Source organism: Mirounga angustirostris, unplaced genomic scaffold, assembly GCF_029215605.1.
Source record: "Mirounga angustirostris isolate CCGP_5_RB_7025 unplaced genomic scaffold, mMirAng1.0.hap1 SCAF_2, whole genome shotgun sequence".
Lineage (NCBI taxonomy): Eukaryota > Metazoa > Chordata > Mammalia > Carnivora > Phocidae > Mirounga > Mirounga angustirostris.
This window is the reverse complement of record NW_026991710.1, coordinates 82,327,382-82,346,765: the sequence shown is the minus strand read 5'-3', so window position 1 is coordinate 82,346,765 and position 19,384 is coordinate 82,327,382. Positions and strand designations below refer to the sequence as shown.

General features: G+C 41.4%; 1 protein-coding gene across 1 annotated transcript; it reads left to right on the top strand.

Annotated features, from left to right (window-relative positions):
* The first annotated feature begins 575 nt into the window (after positions 1 to 575).
* On the top strand, positions 576 to 5,541 carry DDIT4L (DNA damage inducible transcript 4 like). Its single transcript, XM_045880688.1, has 3 exons — positions 576 to 752; positions 1,058 to 1,198; positions 3,293 to 5,541. Exons 1-3 carry the CDS (start codon positions 611 to 613, stop codon positions 3,781 to 3,783), a joined length of 774 nt encoding a protein of 257 aa, XP_045736644.1. The 5' UTR covers positions 576 to 610; the 3' UTR covers positions 3,784 to 5,541.
* The last annotated feature ends 13,843 nt before the right edge of the window (positions 5,542 to 19,384 follow it).

Sequence of the window (19,384 nt, the reverse complement as noted above, 5' to 3'; positions counted from 1 at the left end):
CCTAGAATGCCGGAGAGCCTCCGACGCGGAAAAGGCGAGCTAGATCTGATCGCGGGCAGGAGGGAAAGATGTAGAAACCCACCGAGTAGAGTTGACTTGGTTAGAGGCCAGAACTAAATGCATAAATAATGCTCATTGAACATCGAAACAGATACTAGCCAAGTTTTAGTACGACACAGCAAAGCCTCAGGTCCCGGTAACAGACAAAGGACGGAAAGCTTCCCGCTGCCCGGGACAGAATCTCAACTAGGGCACCGGCGGCGTGAGAGTGTGCGCGCGCTGGGGTGGGGTCGCGCCGAAGAATCCAAGCTAGTAGTGGAGGCGAGTGGTCAGTTTCGGCAAGTCGTACACCCGGAACTGGGGACTCGGTGACCTGCGGCCCACCCAGGAAACAGCAGGTGTCGACCCGGCCGCAAGCTTATCCTCAACTCCCGGCGGCTCCCCTTGGGCGGCTGCAAGGGTCTGGGTTGAAATGCAACCCGACCCCGGGAAGGGCGGGCCGCAGGGCCGCGGAGGGGTGGTGCAGGTGGGCGGGCCGCGGCGGGGTGAGGAGGCTGGGCCTATAAAGTGCTCCCGGCCGCAGGGGCGATGCTGCTCGGTGGAGCGGGTAATGCGTGGGGTGGGGGTCGATCAGGGCTTGGGTCTGCAGGTCCCTGAGCCTCCGAGGGAGGAGGCCCCTGAGATCGGTTCGTGCCTCCGTTTACCCCGCCGCTTTGCCAGCGAGCGCGCCCGTCGCAGCGAACTCCCGGCAGGTGAGCGAGGCAGCGGCCTCGGGGGACGGAGCGGGGGCGGAGGGTTCCGCTGCTCCCCGCCCAGGGGTGCGTTCCGCTGGGCACGTCCGCCCCGAGTTATGCTAACTTTGAATTAGTTTTAGGTTGTGAGTGTGGCTGGCGTCTCCACTCCCGGGGCTTTGTAAACTTGAGTTGCGGAGGCCGGCTCCTCCCCTTTGGAAAATGACTTCCTCGGCTAGTTAGCTGCTGGGACGCTGGGCATTTTAGGAGCCTCTGCACGTCTTGCCTACTTTTGCAAATCCGTCCTTCTTCCCTTCTTTTTCCAGCGCCCCGGAAAGGCCGTTCCGCCCCCGCGAGGGAAACAGAGCCGTTGACCATGGTTGCAACTGGCAGTTTGAGCAGTAAGAACCCGGCCTGCATTTCAGAGTTGCTAGAGCATGACTTCCACCCGGGGAGCCTGCTAAATGGTGAGTTTCCCAGCTGCCCGCCTCTCTCTCCTCCAAAGGTCGCGGCCCCTGGATAGATGAGATGGGTGGACGGACGGTGTCGCCTCTTCCTCGATGTAGGGTGTGCCTCAAAATCCATCTGAAAAGACTCCTTTCCAAACTTTCTAGCATCTTCTGTTCGTGGTAGTGAGAAACAAAAGTAGCAAAAAATCAAACAGCCAAAGGCTGCACGGTCTAGTTTGCGGCCAAGAGGATGTTTGGGGATTAAAAGTTAGATAGGTTCCTTAAGGGGTTGTGAAGTTACGGTGAATTCGAAGTGTACAGTTTTGAATTTTAACAAATGTATTCACCCTTATAACCACTGCCATCACCCCGTACCCCCAAGTTCGCACGCGCCCATTTGCCATCAGTTTTCCACTCTCCCTCTCCCCTGTCCCCAGGGAAACACTGATCTGCTTTTTGTCACCATAAATTAGTGTTGCCTCTGCAGTTTCAAACAAATGGAATCATGTAATACCTACTCTTTTGCGTCTGCTTTCTTTCCGGCAGCCTAATGATTTTGAGATCCTTTAATGTGGTTGCTTCTATCGGTATATGTTCCTTTTTATTGCTGAGCAATATTCTATTTGTGGATACACCCAGCATTCTGCTTTTAATGCCAGAAGGAAATTTTAAAACAGCAGTGGTGCTGGACATACTTTGCTCTGCAATTTTAAACAGCAGTTTCTAGGTTAACACACTGCTCTGCCACTAAGAAGCTGTGTGGCATCGACAAATTGCTTAATTTCTTTGGGCCTTCCTCATTTCGAAGGCCAAGTGGTTGATGAGCTAGTTTTATAGGCCAAAGCTCTAAAATTCTCTGTCTTCAATATAGGTAAAATATGGAGCCTTATAAGTGCATTTGTTTCACTGAGTTATGAAAACAAAAACAAAAACAATGACCGAACTGAATAGGTGATGTGGGGAGATGAAGAGACAGTAGCCAATGAAGGTGAAGTATGCTTAGGGAGGGGTTGCCCAGTTGACTGCGTATGTGGTGTGGCATCCTGCCCAGTGGTAGGATTAATTTGGAAGGTAGGTGACCAAATGCAGAGCTATCTCTTTTCCTTTGAGCAAATCTAATTTTATTTTCCTAGGACTGTTTTGTTTTGCTTGGCTACGAAAACTACCCAGCCAGCTATAAATATCCTCGTGGACCTTAAAGGTCTTCCCTTTGAGCAATTTTTAATCAAAGAGCTTGAAGCTAAAATTGGGATCTACAGACCATTCCCATAGAGACTGTTAAAGAAAGACACAAATTCGATATTTACTATAGCTCATCAAGTTCATCTTAAGTTCATCAGTAAGGAGCAGTAGCAAAAATCCTGCATTTCACAATAACAAACACATATAATTCTTAGAAACGAATAGTCCCTTCATCGAAGAAAAAAAAAATTGTTACCATTTTTATTCCAGAAGTGAAGCGTGTTCTCTGTAAAACAAAATTAGAAAACCCTCAGAGCAAGTAAGGGAGCGGGAAGGAAAAGAAAATCACTGGGGGCGCCTGGGTGGCTCAGTTGTTAAGCTCTGCGTTCGGCTCAGGTTGAGCCCTGCATCAGGCTCCCTGCTCCGAGGGAGGCCTGCTTCTCCCCGCTCCCACTCCCCCTGCTTGTGATCCCTCTCTTGCTGTGTGTCTCTCTCTGTCAAATAACAAAAAAAAAAAAAAGAAAGAAAGAAAGAAAGAGAGAAAGAGAGAAAGAGAGAAAGAAAGAAAGAAAGTCACTGGTATTCTAGTATAACCATAGAAAGATTTTTGATCCAGTCTGTAAGATTGTGTGTGTGTACACATGTAAATTTAGAGAAAAGAGGTTATAGCCTATCCATCCTGTTTATCAGAACCTTTATTTCATAGATGCGTTTTCAGTCTCTGAGAGATTTCAGTGACCTGATCTGTTTGTTACCCAGCTAGTCAACAGCAAAGCCAAGTCGGCTGACTCTCCAACAAATATGAGCAAAAGGCAGACGTGGTAGATAGAAGTAGCCCATGTTGCTATCTTGGTATGTTTTATCTGCTCCGGGATTGATTGATTGATTGATTGATTGATTGATTTCATCTCCAACTTGCCTTTCCTACAGATTTCGACTACTGGGATTATGTTGTTCCTGAACCCAACCTCAATGAGGTGATGTTTGAGGAGACAACTTGCCAGAGTTTGGCGAAAATGCTGGAGAACTGTCTGTCCAAATCAAAGCAAACCAAACTTGGTTGCTCAAAAGTCCTTGTCCCTGAGAAACTGACCCAGAGGATTGCTCAGGATGTCCTACGGCTGTCCTCCACGGAGCCCTGCGGCCTGCGAGGTTGCGTTATGCACGTAAACTTGGAAGTTGAAAACGTATGTAAAAAGCTGGATAAAATTGTGTGTGATTCAAGCGTGGTGCCCACTTTCGAGCTCACCCTTGTGTTTAAGCAGGAGAACGGCTCCTGGACTAGCTTCAGGGACTTTTTCTTCAGCCGAGGTCGCTTCTCATCTGGCCTCAGGCGAACTCTGATCCTGAGTTCAGGATTCCGACTTGTGAAGAAAAAGCTTTACTCCTTGATTGGAACCACAGTCATTGAAGAGTGCTGAAAAGGAAAGATTTTAAAGGTCCTTTTTATGATTGGGTCATAAAACTGCACAGTTGCCCTGTGAGAGTCATTTTAGTCACTCTGCCTGCTCTCAACGAGAAACCCCAAATTGAGTCATCTCCCTTCCAGGCTTCACATTTACAGCAACCCAACTAAAAGGCTGAGTTCATGGCTTTTGAGAAAGGACCTGAAAAAGTGTATTTTTTTTTTTTTTTTTTTTTTGCCTATATCCCATGTTTTTACAAAATGGCATGGAATAAAAGAAGCAGTCCACCTTAGTTTTATATTTGACCTCGCTTTTTCCAGGTTGTCTTGCTAAATAGACTATACACCAAATGTGCCTAATTAGATTTTCCTATGGCTTTTTTTTTCTGTATGTTTTCAGAGTAATCCTTTCAGTCAGAAACGTCATGATGCTTAGCCCGTCGAAACTTCCAGAAGCCCGCACCACTTTCCTGCCCCTACTCAGATAAGAAGCGTTCTCAGACTGGAGGGTAGAATGTAGTGGGTGAGTGTAATTAAAACTTCACCCCGTGCAAGAGTGAATAAGAAATGTCACAGCAAGAACATAGCTACTTCACTGTTTCTTGGCATCCTCTCTATGCTTCCGTTTTAGAGGTGGCAAAAGCGTGTATTGTCATTTCAGTAACCACAGTATTGTTTAAAATAACTTTATGATACAATACAAGCTCCCTTTTTCTAGTTCTCAAGTATTGAATGTTATGTTTAAGCTAAAAAAGTGAAAAGTGTTCAACGGATTTTTTTGCATATAGTTGATCACTCTTCCCCTGAGGGCATGGTGAATGTGTATGGGAATGGGAAGTGAGTTCTCAGATCCACTTCCTTTCTCATTCACTTGATAATCTAGCTTCTGATTTTCATCATCACGTATACTTAACCTCAGATGAAGCATCTCACCCAGTCAGTGTCATCTGGCTCTGGCCTCTCCTGGGAACTGAGGTGTTTCTCCTTAGCCTGAATCTTCCAAGGAGATAATAGGTGCCTGCTACCACTTTTCATGATCAACATGGGCCTATTTATGAAGTCTGCTCTGGCTGTGGATATCTGGTGTATAGTACAGACTAGGGAATGAAAATCATGGTCTAGATAACCAGTTTTCTTCAGCCTTGGATACATGTCCCTAGGGAACAAGAAAGGCCTGATTTTTTTTCTCGTTCCTCCTAGCTAGGTCCTTAGCCATTCTTGTTTTATGTTAATGAGAGAATGTAGCCTTACACTATTCAGCAAGGCCCTCACATTTTTGCTGTAAATCAGCAAAAGGAGCTCAGTCAGGTCTCCTGCCCAAATTATTAGTACCACTTTACGTGCCTGAAGCCAGGGTTGTAGGGACAAATGTCTTCATCCTGGTGTTGCTCAAAAGCGGGTGTGATCCTGTTATGGATCCCATACGTGACCTAAAAGTTCACTATTCAAATCAGCAAGCAGTCTAACAAATCCAACTCTTCATGTGTTTGAGAAGATACCGCAAAGCCGGTCCTTATAGGACTGGGCCCGGAGCAGTCAGCCTCGTTTGCATGTCTGTTACTCTTGGGCTCTAAAGGTCACCGTGATTCTGTGGGCCTGGCTTCTCTGGCTTGGATGTAGAACCATTGTCCTTCTCCCACTAACAGTTGTCGTTGACTCTTGTCTTTTGTGCTCACAAAATGGTGATGGCTTATGGAGATTCCTAAATTAATATTCCTGTTAAAGGAAATTACAGTTTGTCTATTTTTGACAATAAAGCATCATATATTTTTAATTCTGTTGTCTTCTTTGTCTTCAATGAGTTTATGCAATAATCACCCAGAAATGTATCTGACAATATTAAGGAAAGATGACAAAACAATTACCCCTTTTTGACAAGGTTCTTTGTACCCTTGCTTGTAATATTCCAATTGTATTTATCACATGTGCATATGTGTCAATAGAGATTTGCCTCATAATTTTTCAATTACAATAATACTTTTTATAGAAAAACATTAATAATTTGAGTTCCTTTGACAACCACCTTTTTATAAACCAAAAATGATTGTGTAAACTTGTCTTATAGTTTTTTGAATGACCAAATGCAGATGTATTAAACTGTAAGATCAGTGTACGTTTTCATTTTCATTAGTTTATTTCATTTGAACATGTCTTTCTAATTCCACTATTATTTGTCATTTTTCTTATCTTTTTCACTTACCTTTTCTGTCTCCTTATTTATGGTCATTAGCTCATATTTCTCACACTGCTTAGCCCACATTTAATAAGACTGAGTATTGGGCTCTGTTCTAGATGCTTTACATAAATGATCTCATTTACTTCTCCAAGAGCCCTATGGAATGAGACCACTGTCCTCTCCATTTTGTAGGTAACTGACCAGACACAGAGAGGTTTAGTAACTTGCCCAAAATCATTAAGTTATGCAGGAGAGCCAGAGAACTGTATAAAACCAAGCTGACTCCAGGGGCTGAGCTCACTCACCACGCTGCCACCAAGTGCCCAAGGCAGCACGGAAACCTTATGACATCACCAAAAGACTGTAAAAATGTTGTCAGAAATATCTGCCTCTAAATTCGAGGAAAGAATTATTAATGTGATTTCTTTTCAGGTAGGAAAAATGAGGAAACTACTGTCACTATTCACTACTCACAGGAGCAGAGCTATGCTTAGAACAAAAAACCATCCAAATGTTTAAAATACATGCATTTCAGTCCTGGCACCTTCATGCCTATCTTGTACAGTTGGCCTGTCTTCTTTCTCATGTACCTTCAAAAAAAGGTGTAGTCTGTCCCATTTCTCCCCCAGTAGAGAATTAACCCTTAGCTAGAGTGTGTGATGGCCTCTGAAAGAATGGGATGTTTTACTTTCCTCCTATAAATAGAAAGATAGTATTACACTAACGGATTCAGTCTCCTGAATCTGTTTCACCAATAACAATCTATATCCTCATGGAGTCAGCTTCAAGTTACACTACTGACAGTTTCCCATTTGCATAGCAGAGGAGGTACAAGTATAAAGATCTTAGGTCTACTACACTTAGTTCTCAATGATCTATATTAGTTTAAACAAGTGATGATAATAACAGAAGTCTAAGGCAGGTTGATGGCAGATGAGGAAGGAAAGGTATAAGGTGATGTGATGGGAGGAGCATCATGCAGATATTCAGAACCCCAGACTCTTGACTAGACTCTGCCATTGATTATAGACTCACACTACTTCATTGGATTCTCTTCATCTGCCACAGACAAGAGAAAAAAGAAACTGTGAAGAATTTCATGTGAAATTCAGGGGCCCAGTGTGGAAGCGATCTACATGCTTTCTGTTGACGTCCCCTATAGAACTCAGTCACGTGGCCCCATCAGTTGCAAAATGGGCTGGGAAATGTGGTGACACAGTGTGCCTCGAAGGGAGTGGGCTTGAGGAACTGGTTCTGCCACACAGAGCAAAATGAGTTAGAGCCCAGATCCAGACCTAGATATATAAGGGAAGTTGACTGACAGCAGAATTGGCACTTTAGATCAGTTGGGTAAATAATGGTATTTTTCAATAATTGGCATTATAATAAGCTTTTATCTACATGAAAAAAAATGGAACTGGATGCATACACATCAAGCATAAAGATCATTCCAGATTGATTAAAAAATTCAGTGTGAAAGGGGAGCTTTCAGAAGACAATATAATTTTTATGATTTTGATGTAGGGAAAGATTTCCTAAATAAGATGCAAAGAAATCACTGAAACTCCTGTTTATCACATAACACTATAAAGAGAATGAAAACACAAGTCATGAACTGGAAGAAAGTATCTTCTCTACAGAGAACTGAGAAATAGTTAGTAACCAGAATATATTAAGAATCCTTTCAAAGCAATTAGGAAAACACAAACAACCCAAAAGAAAAACTATGGGCAAAAGCTTGAACAGGCACTCTACAGAAAAGGAAGCCCATATGGTTGATAAGCCTATGAAAAGATGCTCAGACTAACTAGTAATAAGGGAAATGCAAATTAAAAGCACAAGACACCAATGTGTAGACATCCATTTTAGTTTAAAAAAAAAAAAGGATGAAAAAAGTATAAAATCTGATACGGAAGAAAAAACTTACTTCAACATGCCAATCAATATGTGTATCTCTGCACTCTGGCATTAGTTTGTAGAGTTGAAGTTTAGCATATTTTATGAGTCATAAATTCCATTTTTAGTTATCAAACCTTTTTTGCTTGTTGCACTTCTTTAAAATTTTAAAGTGTTCTTCAAACTTTTTTGCTTGTTGCACTTCTTTAAAATTTTTATAAAATGACACCCCTGCCATATTGTTAAATTGCCATCCAAAAATTTCATCCTTAGTCTAAAAAGTTGCAAATGATGTACCTTCCAATATGTAGTAAATACCAATTTTTTAAAACAAAATGATTGCATCACCTTGTTAAATGTTTCCAGTGGGATGTAAATAGCAGAGTGATTTAAAACTCAGCAACATTTATTTAGAAAACACAAAACTAAGATCTTCAACAGTATACAATTCTTCAGTGTTACTTTTTCTTTTTTTTTTGAAGATTTTATTTATTTATTTGACAGAGAGAGACACAGCGAGAGAGGGAACACAAACAGGGGGAGTGGAAGAAGCAGGCCTCCCATGGAGCAGGGAGCCGGATGCGGGGCTTGATCCCAGGACCCCGGGATCATGACCTGAGCGGAAAGCAGACGCTTAAGGACTGAGCCACCCAAGCGCCCCAGTGTTACTTTGTCCTTTTTCTGTGCCTTCTTAAAGTCTATTTTTTAAACTGAATCATACCTTCATATAATCTATTTTAAGCTTGAAAGTCTTTTATTAATATTTCTTCTCTACAATAAAAGCAAGATTATAAATTAAAAGTATATTTATAAAACTTTCCTGCGATCATAAGACTTAAATGTTAATGTTTTGGTCGAGTTAATTTTACAAATAATAATCATACACATTTATCAAAACAACATTAAATATGGTTTTGAATTTTATAAATACTATTAAAGGGGCACCTGGGTGGCTCAGTCGTTAAGCATCTGCCTTCGGCTCAGGTCATGATCCCAGGGTTCTGGGACCGAGCCCCACATCGGGCTCCTGCTTGGCGGGAAGCTGCTTCTCCCTCTCCCACTCCCTCTGCTTGTGTTCCCTCTCTCGCTGTGTCTCTCTCTGCCAAATAGAGAAATAAAATCTTTAAAAAAAAAATACTATTAAATACAAAAATACTATCTCCTAGTGAGATGATTCTTTTAAATTGGTGAATTAACTTACAGATCAATACCGGTTTTTGCCAGAACGAATGGATTTAGCATTATTTCCTATGTTTTGTTTCTACAGATGTAAGCTCCAAGAAACCATATTTATATCGATAAGTAGATGGGAACTGAGGAGATTTGGTTATTACAATGTAAAATTGTAATCAATCTTTGAGCTACTTTGAAGATATATGCCAAAATCACATAAGTATTAATCACTAAAAATTATTTTCATTGGTCAATATGCAGATAATTCAATTTGGTTTTCTTTCAATATTTTTGAAATCAAAGGATTAAAAACCACCTCATTTGCAAAAAGACTTGTTATTACCTAGATGTATTAGTTTGCTTAGGCTGCCAAAACAAATACCATAGATGGGGTGACTTAAAGAGAAATGTATTTCCTTGTTGTCCTGGAAGCTAGAAGTGTGAGCTCAGGGTGTTGGCAGGATCAAGGTGTTTCTTCTGGGGCACTGTCCTTAGCTTGTGCATGGCTGTCTTCTCTCTCAGTCTCCACATTATCTTCCTTCTGTACTGTTTGCAACCAAATCTCCTCTTCTAATAAGGACATCAGTTGTATTGGATTAGGGATCACCCTAAGGACCTCGTTTAACTTAATCACCTTTTTATAGACACTGCCTCCAGATACAATAACATGCTGAGGTACTGAGGGTTAGGATTTCAACATATGAATATCAGGGGTACACAATTCAGCCCATAAAACCAGACATTCAAATAGTTCACTTTCTCAATACTATCCTACAGCAATATTTCAAACTGTCCTTTTGTTTGGTACCTTGCAAGTTAGATGGTTAGACCCCAGAATATAGCATTGTGGTAAGACTCACCAACAGAGAGAGGCCCATCTTTTGTGAAAGTGGGGAAGGGGGTCCTTACACAGGAAGGGAACAATCAAGACCTACACCTCAGGTAGCTTCTCAGGGAGATCAGTTTTTAAGGAAGAGCGTTTATAGAGGCGAAGGGCTCGGAAATCGGTTCCCTTAAAATTATGCATGCCTCGGGGCGCCTAGGTGGTCCAGTTGGTTAAGCATCCGCCTTTGGCTCAGGTCATGATCCCAGGGTCCTGGGATTGGGCCCTTCATCGGGCGCCCTGCTGGGCAGGGAGCCTGCTTCTCCCTCTCCCTCTGCTGCTCCCCCTGTTTGTGCTTTCTCTCACTCTCTCTCCCGATCTCTATGAAATAAATAAATAAAATCTTTTAAAAAAAATTATGCATGCCTCACATCCCCCAGAGAACACATTTGTATATTCTTGCACTCATTTCCTAATTTCAAGACTACTGCCTTGGACTCTCACATCCATGTGCCAGGAGACTGACCATTCAGCATCATACTGTTTGAAGAGCAGCACGGAAACAACACAAATGTCTGCAAATGTAGTGAACTGTGATAGGTGAATTGTGGTATAGTCATAAATGGAATTCTAAACAACAATGAAAATGAGTGGAATTTAAATCTCAAATGACCTGGATGAAACTTTAAGACATAATATTGAATGTAAAAGAAATCACAAAAGAATAAATGGTGGGGTGGGGGGTGAACAGGGGCACTTGGGTGGCTCAGTGGGTTGAGCATCCAATTCTTGATTTCAGCTCAGGTCATGATCTCAGCGTCCTGAGATCAAGCCCTACATGGGGCTCTGTGATCAGCAGGGAGTCTGCTTGGGATTCTATCGCTCCCTCTCCCTCTGCCTCTCTTCCCCCACCCACTCTCTCTCTCTCAAATAAATAAATCTTAAAAAAAAAAAAAAAAAAGAATAAATGGACTATTTTTCTGTTTACATAATGATTAAAAACATAAAAAACTAAAATGTTTAGGGATACCAATATATGTGGTCTATCTATTTTTTAAAAATCTAGGGAGACCCTTGGGTGGCACAGTTGGTTAAGCATCTGACTCTTGGTTTTCGGCTCAGGTCAGGATCTCAGGGTGGTGAGATCTAGCCCCAAGTCAGGCTCCATGCTCAGTGAGGTGTCTCCTTGAGTTTCTCTCTCCATCTTCCTCTGCCCCTTCCCCCCATCTCTAAAATAAATAAATAAATCTTTTTAAAAAAATCCAAGGATTATTTTTAAGCACAGATTTATAAGCACAGATTTTTAAGATAGTGGAGGATATCCGAAGGGATAGGAAAGTATGTGGGAAGTAAGCATGTATATGTTGTTGAATCCTGACTCTTTATGCTTCACATGTATTTTGTAAACCTCTTTTTGTACCTACTTAATAGTCAATAAAATACTTAAAAATATTAAAAGTTTATTCATTTAAATTTAAAAAGTTAAATGAAGTTCAAACTATAGCTCTACTTAAGAATTTTCTGTACTTACAACAAGTATATTTTCCCTAGACTAGCTCTAAGAAATAGGAGGATCTGATCATTTATTTGGGTCACTAATTTTTCCTAGTATAAATATTTTGAACAAACTTCAACAATAATTATAGCCAGCTTTCAATTATTCTCACCATGGAACGAAGCCACAGAATAAATAATGAAAAACAACATAAAATGCAAAAATCATTACCATTTGGCCATGGGCTACATATTATTAATTTTGTGACACATTTACCTTTGCAGAAGATAATACAAAATGGTTTTTATTGCCTGAGCACACAATATGTGAGGAATTATGACAGAGCATGCTGAAAAATGCAGACTATTTGAAAGAGGCTGCCTAGGAACTTGGCCGTCTGGATAACTAAGGTTTGATCTTATTTCCAGAACGGATAATTAGGTCAGGTTATTTACATAAATATATTAGTTAATAACTTGCAAATATAAAGGAAGAAAGCCTTTTTCAGTCTACTCAGAACACGCTGGAGAAAACGCAAAGGCAAACACGTCAAATCTCAAATCAAATATCACATTACAGCTCAAGTGTGACTTCGCCGGGAAAGATTAGGGTAGTTTTATAACGTGCTTCAAGGCAAAACTCCAGCCTAAAGCCCTTGGAGTGAGTATGAAAGAGCATTTCGCAGCGTCCCATCAGCAATAGCATAAAGACTTTGAGTCAACCGCTACTGTGTGCAGAGAATTCTCCAGGTAGCTACCGCATACATCAAATAGAAGTTACTGTAATAGGCACTGTGCAGTACAAAGGAAGTATTAGCCTCAGCACAAACGAGTTCTAACAGGAAGGGAAGTGAGTCTTGTGTCAAGGATTCTAGATGACCTAAGATTTCTCCTACTTCAGAGGTGACATGTTAGCCTGCCACAGTTTTGTGGATACGCGTGTAAGACTTAAGACTCCTGGGTCAGAGACAAAGGACTGTATTACTCACGTCCAGCAAGCAGCATGAGCATCAGCATGCCTGCATCAGTCCCCTCATCCGCCATGTCCCGCAGGAGCAGTGGTGCTGGGCCCAGATGGATAGCTAAAGGAAAGGAACTCGGAACTGAGGGAACCCAAGCCTGTTACAATGGGCACGCCCGCCCTTTGCTTCAGAGAGAGATACTACATATCTTCCACTGTTGTTCACTATAGGAACATACTTGAAAAGATATTCCAGGGGCGCCTGGGTGGCTCAGTTAGTTAAACATCTGCCTTTGGCTCAGGTCATGATCCCAGAGTCCTGGGATTGAGCCCTGAGTCGGGATCCTTGCTCGGTGGGGAGTCTGCTTCTCCCTCTGCCTCTGCCCCTCCCCTCACTCGTGCTCGCTCTCTTGTGCGCGCTTGCTCTCTCGCTCTCAAATAAGTAAATAAAATTTAAAAAAAGAAAGAAAGAAAGAAAGAAAGAAAGAAAGAAAGAAAGAAAGAAAGAAAGAAAGAAAGAAAGAAAGAAAAGATAACCCAGAACTGCCTTACTTGCAAGATGTGCAGAAACATGACCACCCACAGAGGACTGTCTCCCAAAAGCCAGTGTTGAGACCTGGGCCTGCCATTAGTTGTTAGAAAGCAAGCACAATGAGCAAATGACTTTTCTATCCTGAGTAATACATGTGTACCCAACAACATAGCCTCAAAATAATAAGTGCAAATTCATAAAATTAGATAGTAAATTGAATATAAGCCTAGTCAATGTTATTAATACATTTCTCTCAATAATTGAGAGATCAATTTACAAGAGAATTAAAGAAGTGAAAGATTTGAATGACAACTACATATTATGTTTAGTAACCATGCATAGAACTATAAACCTCCAACTTAGTAAATACACATTACTTTCGTGTATACAGGAAACATTCCCCAACATTTACCACATTTTATATATAACACAAAGCAAATCTTAAATTAACACAGACTGTTCTGTGAAATAAATAGAGAAAACTTAAAATAACCACAAAACTGCCAGAAGTTTGGGAATTTAAACACAAATACACACAGTTCTACATAATTCATAGGTGAAATAATTAGAAAAGCCTTTGAGTTTAATGATAATGAAACTTGAAAACTTGAAAATCAATGAGTTAAATCTCCATGATGTTACAAGAGGAAAATTTGAAATCCCAAAAATTAAAAGGAGGGAAATGATAAATACAGAAGCAGCAATTAAAGAATTAAAAAACAGAAAAAATAAGATCACAAAAAAACCCCCACCAAAACCCAGTTTTTCAGAAAAGACTACTGATAACATTGACAAACTGGGGAAAATGAACAAAGGAAAAATAGAAAGTACCTATGAGCAGTCCTAGGCATGAAAATAAGAATATAAATACAGATGTAATAGGTAATACAAGAAAAATTGAGGTACATATTTTAACCTAACTAAATGGCAATCTTGTGTTGACTAAAAAAAAGAGGAAGAATAATTAGTATAGTATAATACATATTGTTTGTGGAGCCATAGATATGTAGTAACAGGATAAAACATAGATGTAAAAAATAAAAACTAATTCAGTATAATAGTTACCCCAGAGAGAGAGCGTGGAATGAGATTTGAGAACACTGCACAAGAGCATCTCTAATGAATTATTGATCAAAGACTAAAGATAGGGGCGCCTGGGTGGCTCAGTCGGTTAAGCGTCTGCCTTCAGCTCGGGTCATGATCCCAGGGTCCTGAGATTGAGTCATGCTCAGCGGGAAATCTGCTTCTCTCTCCCTCTCTCTCTCTCTCTCTCTCCCTCTGCCCCTCCCACTTGTGGCACTCTCTTGCTCCTCAAATAAATAAAGTCTCTTTTAAAAAAACTAAAGATAAATAAAATAAGTTTGCAAACTGTTAAAATCCAGTACACAGTTATTTTCCAGTGTGCTATATTTTTCGGTGTGCTTAAATATTTTATATATATATTTTAAAGGATTGATAGTCATGAGAAGATTTATTCAAGAGAGGGAGAGGGTTGCACATAGAAAGAATGTGGCAATGGGGAAAAATTTGAAATCATTCTGAATAACTTGAAGGCAAAGACTTAGATTTTTGTCTTTGTCATTATCCAATAACTACTTATTAGAATAACAAGAGATCAACACAGTCCAGAATGTAGAGGTCTTTGGGAAGCAACACTGAGAAATGCAGTTTCTGCATAGTTGAGCTATTCCATGTTTGTAATTGGGAGGTGCTATTACATTACAATACAGATTTGGGGGAAATCAATCAGACAATATTGTATGCGATGATTAAGGAGTCACAGACAGGAGGCAAGAGGTCAGTAAACAACAAATTGAAGTAACCTAAGTGGGAAGGGAGAAAAGTCAAAACTAGAGAAGAAATCATTTATATTAATATAATAATAATGAGGACAATAATTAGTTCAAGAGCCATCACAAGGACAAATGAACTGGCTTTGGTGGCTGGTTATAAGGAAGAGAAAAAGGAGGACATCAGTGAACTTCTGGTGTTCAGGTGTTCAGTGTAGAAGGTAATAACATTACCCAAACCGGGTAATGAGAGGACTTACTGAAGCTTCCATAAAATAAGATTACCACAGATCTTACATTTGGCACCATCTCTGTTTTAATAACTGCCTTAGGTAGAATTCCCTGAAATAGACTCCAAGGTAGAGATTTGCCAGCAGGAAGTTAACGCTTCTCCATCAACACCTCTGGAAGAGAGAAGGAAGTAGAACTGAGCAAAGGAAAGACTTGAACAGTTGATACATTCTCGAAAGACAAGAGGCCCCACCTGACCCCTCAGGAAGCTCGAGAGTTTGAACGCCCTTCAGAACTGTTCTCTCTGAAGTCACAGGGTTTCACCTGTGTCCCCTCCCCCACTGACCAGGCCTTAAAAACGGGATGCCTAGGACGGGGTGTGTGCCTTTGGACAAGGCAGCTCTGTTCGGGTGAAGGCACTTGCTGAAGCGCTGACTCAGCTGTGAGCAGTCAGCCCGCAGCATTTCCAGCAGCTTGGGCAATGCCAGCCTCAGACATGAAGAGGGTCGCAGCATCCACCCCAGTCCCTTGCATGTGCCACTCAGGTCCCCTTGCGTCATATAGTAAATTCCAGATCCAGCTCTCGCAGGATTCTGTTTGATCTCTTTCCCGGGAAAACCGACAGAGGAAAATGAGTGGGACAAACTACAACCCTGATGATGCAAGTGGTCTCAAAGCCACAACTGAGCATCATTCCTTCCTTACTACCATTCGAGATTCCCTGCTTCCTCTGTTATCGCCTCTTCGAGTCAGTTGACTCGCCAGCAGAGTGACCCAGACCCTCACTGCCGAGAGGTCTGAGCCCCTGGTCACCACGTCCTTAGGCCATGGGTGCTGCACTTGTCCACATATTCATGGCTGTTCCCACTATAGTAGTTCTTACTCTACAGACCAAAGCTCTAATACGTTGTGCCAACTACCAAATGTGTCCATTGGAATTACACGTCTGGGGAAGGAGGAAGTAACCACTAGATGCACTCAGAGCTGCACCTAGGCGGAGACTTCATTTATTTCTTGGAGGTTGTAATGATGTTTAGGTGCCAGATCATCCATGTCAACTCAGATCCCATGTCTGACACATCTTGAAATTCTGTGTTGCTCCTTTTCTGTTGTACGGCTATCCAAGTAAATCCAAGTAAATAGGTCACTTTGGGAAAGAACTGTGATGTCCTTATTGTATGTGCTTGTCAGGGCATCGCTGGCGTTTTATCTCCAGGAGTTTCAACCTCTCCTTCAGTAAATGGGTGCTAGGTAGGAAATGGGCTTGGTTCTGAACCAAGGGCTGTGGAGGGCTGTGACTTTTTATTGGCGTGCTGCTCTGAGGGGCATGGCTTAGGGTGAGGGCAATGCCTGAGAAGGACTCAACTAATAGCTGTCAACACCAGCAGCCAGGGAATGAGCATCCCGGACACAGATGGTGCCCCTAGGTACGGCATCCTTTCTTTTTCTTTTTTAATATTTTACTTATTTGAGAGGGAGGGGGAGAAAGAGAGAGAGAGAGAGAGAACGTGTGCACAAGAACAGGGGGAGGGAGAAGCAGACTCCCCGCTGAGGAGGGAGCCCGACGTGGGACTCGAGCCCAGGACCCCAGGATCAGGACCTGAGCCCAAGGCAGACACCCAACAGACTGAGCCACCAGGTGCCCCTGGCATCCTTTCAACAACCAGTCCTTTTAAAGGTGTATGTGGAAAGACAGAACTGGGAAATAAGTTTTGTTGAAATGCTGAAAAGGAGAACAATCTAAAAATGTTTGAAATTCTAAATTATCAGAGTTCCTGTCGCTCTTAACTCTGCCTCAGTCTCAAAGGATAAACTTGCGATAGGATGTTCTCAGGCTCGTGTGGAATAATTCTGATACACCAAACACAAATCTAACTAATATATCACGTACCTAGAATTAAACAAAGGAAGTGTTTACCAGTAAGAAGGGTTTTGCTAGGGTCTCATGTATTTGTTGTAGGTGGAGAGAACAACTGGAAAATTCTGACCTGACCCACTGAAAATAACATAAGAATAACTCCCCAAGTGGCAGAACCAGCTCTCTAAACTTTTGTATGCCCTAGACTGCTTCACTTATGATCCCAGGTATAATAAAAAAAGCCAACAAGGTCATGAGAAAACTGGTGGGTTTTTTTGGTTTTTTTTTTTTTTAAGATTTTATTTTATTTATTTATTTGAAAGAGAGAGAATGAGAGAGAGAGAGAGAGAGCACATGAGAGGGGGGAGGGTCAGAGGGAGAAGCAGACTCCCCGCCGAGCAAGGAGCCCGATGCAGGACTCTATCCAGGGACTCCAGGATCATGACCTGAGCCGAAGGCAGTCGCTTAACCAACTGAGCCACCCAGGCGCCCTGTTGTTTTTTTTTTTTTAAATCCATTCTCCAAATGTGAAAGGGCCCAGTTGAAGAAAAGGCCAAAATAACATATTATTGTGTACAGCATCATCGCAGATGTTCTCTTCCAGTTCCTGTGGGGGCAAAGAGTATTTTACTGCTGGAGTTATAGAAATACTGGTGTGCACTAGGAGAGCCAAGTTCAAGACTGTTCTTGGTTCAAAGCCCTGAAAGGTATTGCTTTAGTTCTTCATGACAATCAACCCAAACTGCTGTGCATTCCAATCCTTCCATCCATCAACATTTGAATCTGAATCTTTGGAGAAAGTAGAGTGTTATCAATTTAAAACAACTATTTCTCATTGCTCACAGACTGGTATATGTTGTGTTTCCCTTTAACAAACAGAGAAAGTGACAATAAATCTGGGGGAATGTTGATATAAACTAGGGATTTCCAGCCTCAGAGTTGTAACTGGAAGAGCAATGAACAAGGTTGTTTTGGAAGAAAAGTATTTCTGGAATTCAAGGACTGCCATTATGTGTTGGTTTATCTTTATTACTCTGAGTTTACTGAGCATTACAACAAATTACATAGTTTATAATAAATCTTTTATGACAGTCTTACAATGTGTCTTTTCTATACTTTAGCGCAAGCAGGAAAAATAAACAAAACAAAGTTCCCTCTTTTAAAAATTCAGGACTAGATCAAGCAAGCAAACAAAAAGTGCTTAAAACAAGCAAACAGAAATGACGTCTAAACATAAGGTGTCTTTCTATTTAATTGCATTTAAAACTTCTTTAACTTTGACAAGTACCTTTCCCCCCATCACCTTGTTCATCCTACCCTTCATTGGAAACCCATCTTCACAAGATTTGCACTTAGTATTTATAAAGCAGTTTAAAAATTCAATTAATCCTATCTGTATTATTTAGAAAGCTTTTATTATACCATAGTTGATAATTAGTATATTATACAATAAATATATGAGCAGGTCCCTTATGCAGGCTGCTTGGGTTTCATCATTGGTGTGAATGGATGAAATGAAGTCTGAGAAGACTTGCCTTAAAAGAACTACTACAGGGACACCTGGGTGGCTCAGTCGGTGAAGCATCTACCATCAGCTCAGGTCATGATCTCAGCATCCTGGGATTGAGTGGGGAGCCTGCTTCTCTCTCTCTCCTCTGGGCTAGAGCTCTCTGTCGCTATCTCTGTCTCTCTCTCTCTCAAATAAATAAATAAAATCTTAAAAAAAAAAGAACTACTGGAAATAAAACCGACAGCCTAGGAAACACTAGACACCTAGACGATTTAAGTCATAAAGGTGGTAGAGTTGTAGCTTATTATTTTTAACAGAGAGCCTTTAATTAAGGGCAATACCATGTTAATGTGGGGGGCGGGGAACAACACACAAAACACTCTTGACTATTGCTGGCCACAGAATGGCAGTCTCCTTACCTTGTATAAGGTAAAGATCATCTAGGTCGCATGTTAACAGATTGCCAGAGCCATCCTCTGGAGGTTCCTGATCAGATCTGAGTGGGTTCTGAAATCTGTGTTTAACAAGTCTCTCTGGGATTTGATGTGACTGGGCAAGTGAGGGCATTTCCCATGCTTCTGCTGGAGCTCGATGTAGCGTTTTTAAGAAACCTTTCCTGCTGAGCCGTACTCCAAAAATAACAGAGTTCACAGGACAAAAAAAAAAAAAAAAAAAAAAAGGATCAGAGAAGGGCATGCAAAACCGTATAATGGAACCACATCACTAACAAAAAACAATAACAATTCTAATTAAACAAATACACGAAAAACTACACAAGTAAAAAACAGCAACACGCACTACAGTAAATACAGGATTCTGCCATTGAAAAAAGTGAAAGCTAGCTTAATGAAAGGGTGTGTGAGGGAGGATTAGATTGTCCAGTCATGGAGATGAGGACCAAATCCATAAAATAATGTGGGAGAACCATGTCATACGCACTTCAAAGACAGAGTATGTGGCCCGATTGACGCCCGAGGAAGCCCAGGAGGTGAATGCACCCCGTACACAGCCCTGTATTCCGGGGTTTGCTGCCTCTCACTCTGTTCCTGGAACTTGCACTCAGTTTTTGTTACTTGTTGGACATTGTGGTGAAATTGCTCATGACTGGACCAAATTCCACATTATATGACCTCTCTCCCCTATTTAACAGTAGCTTTTGCGATAATGTGTCAC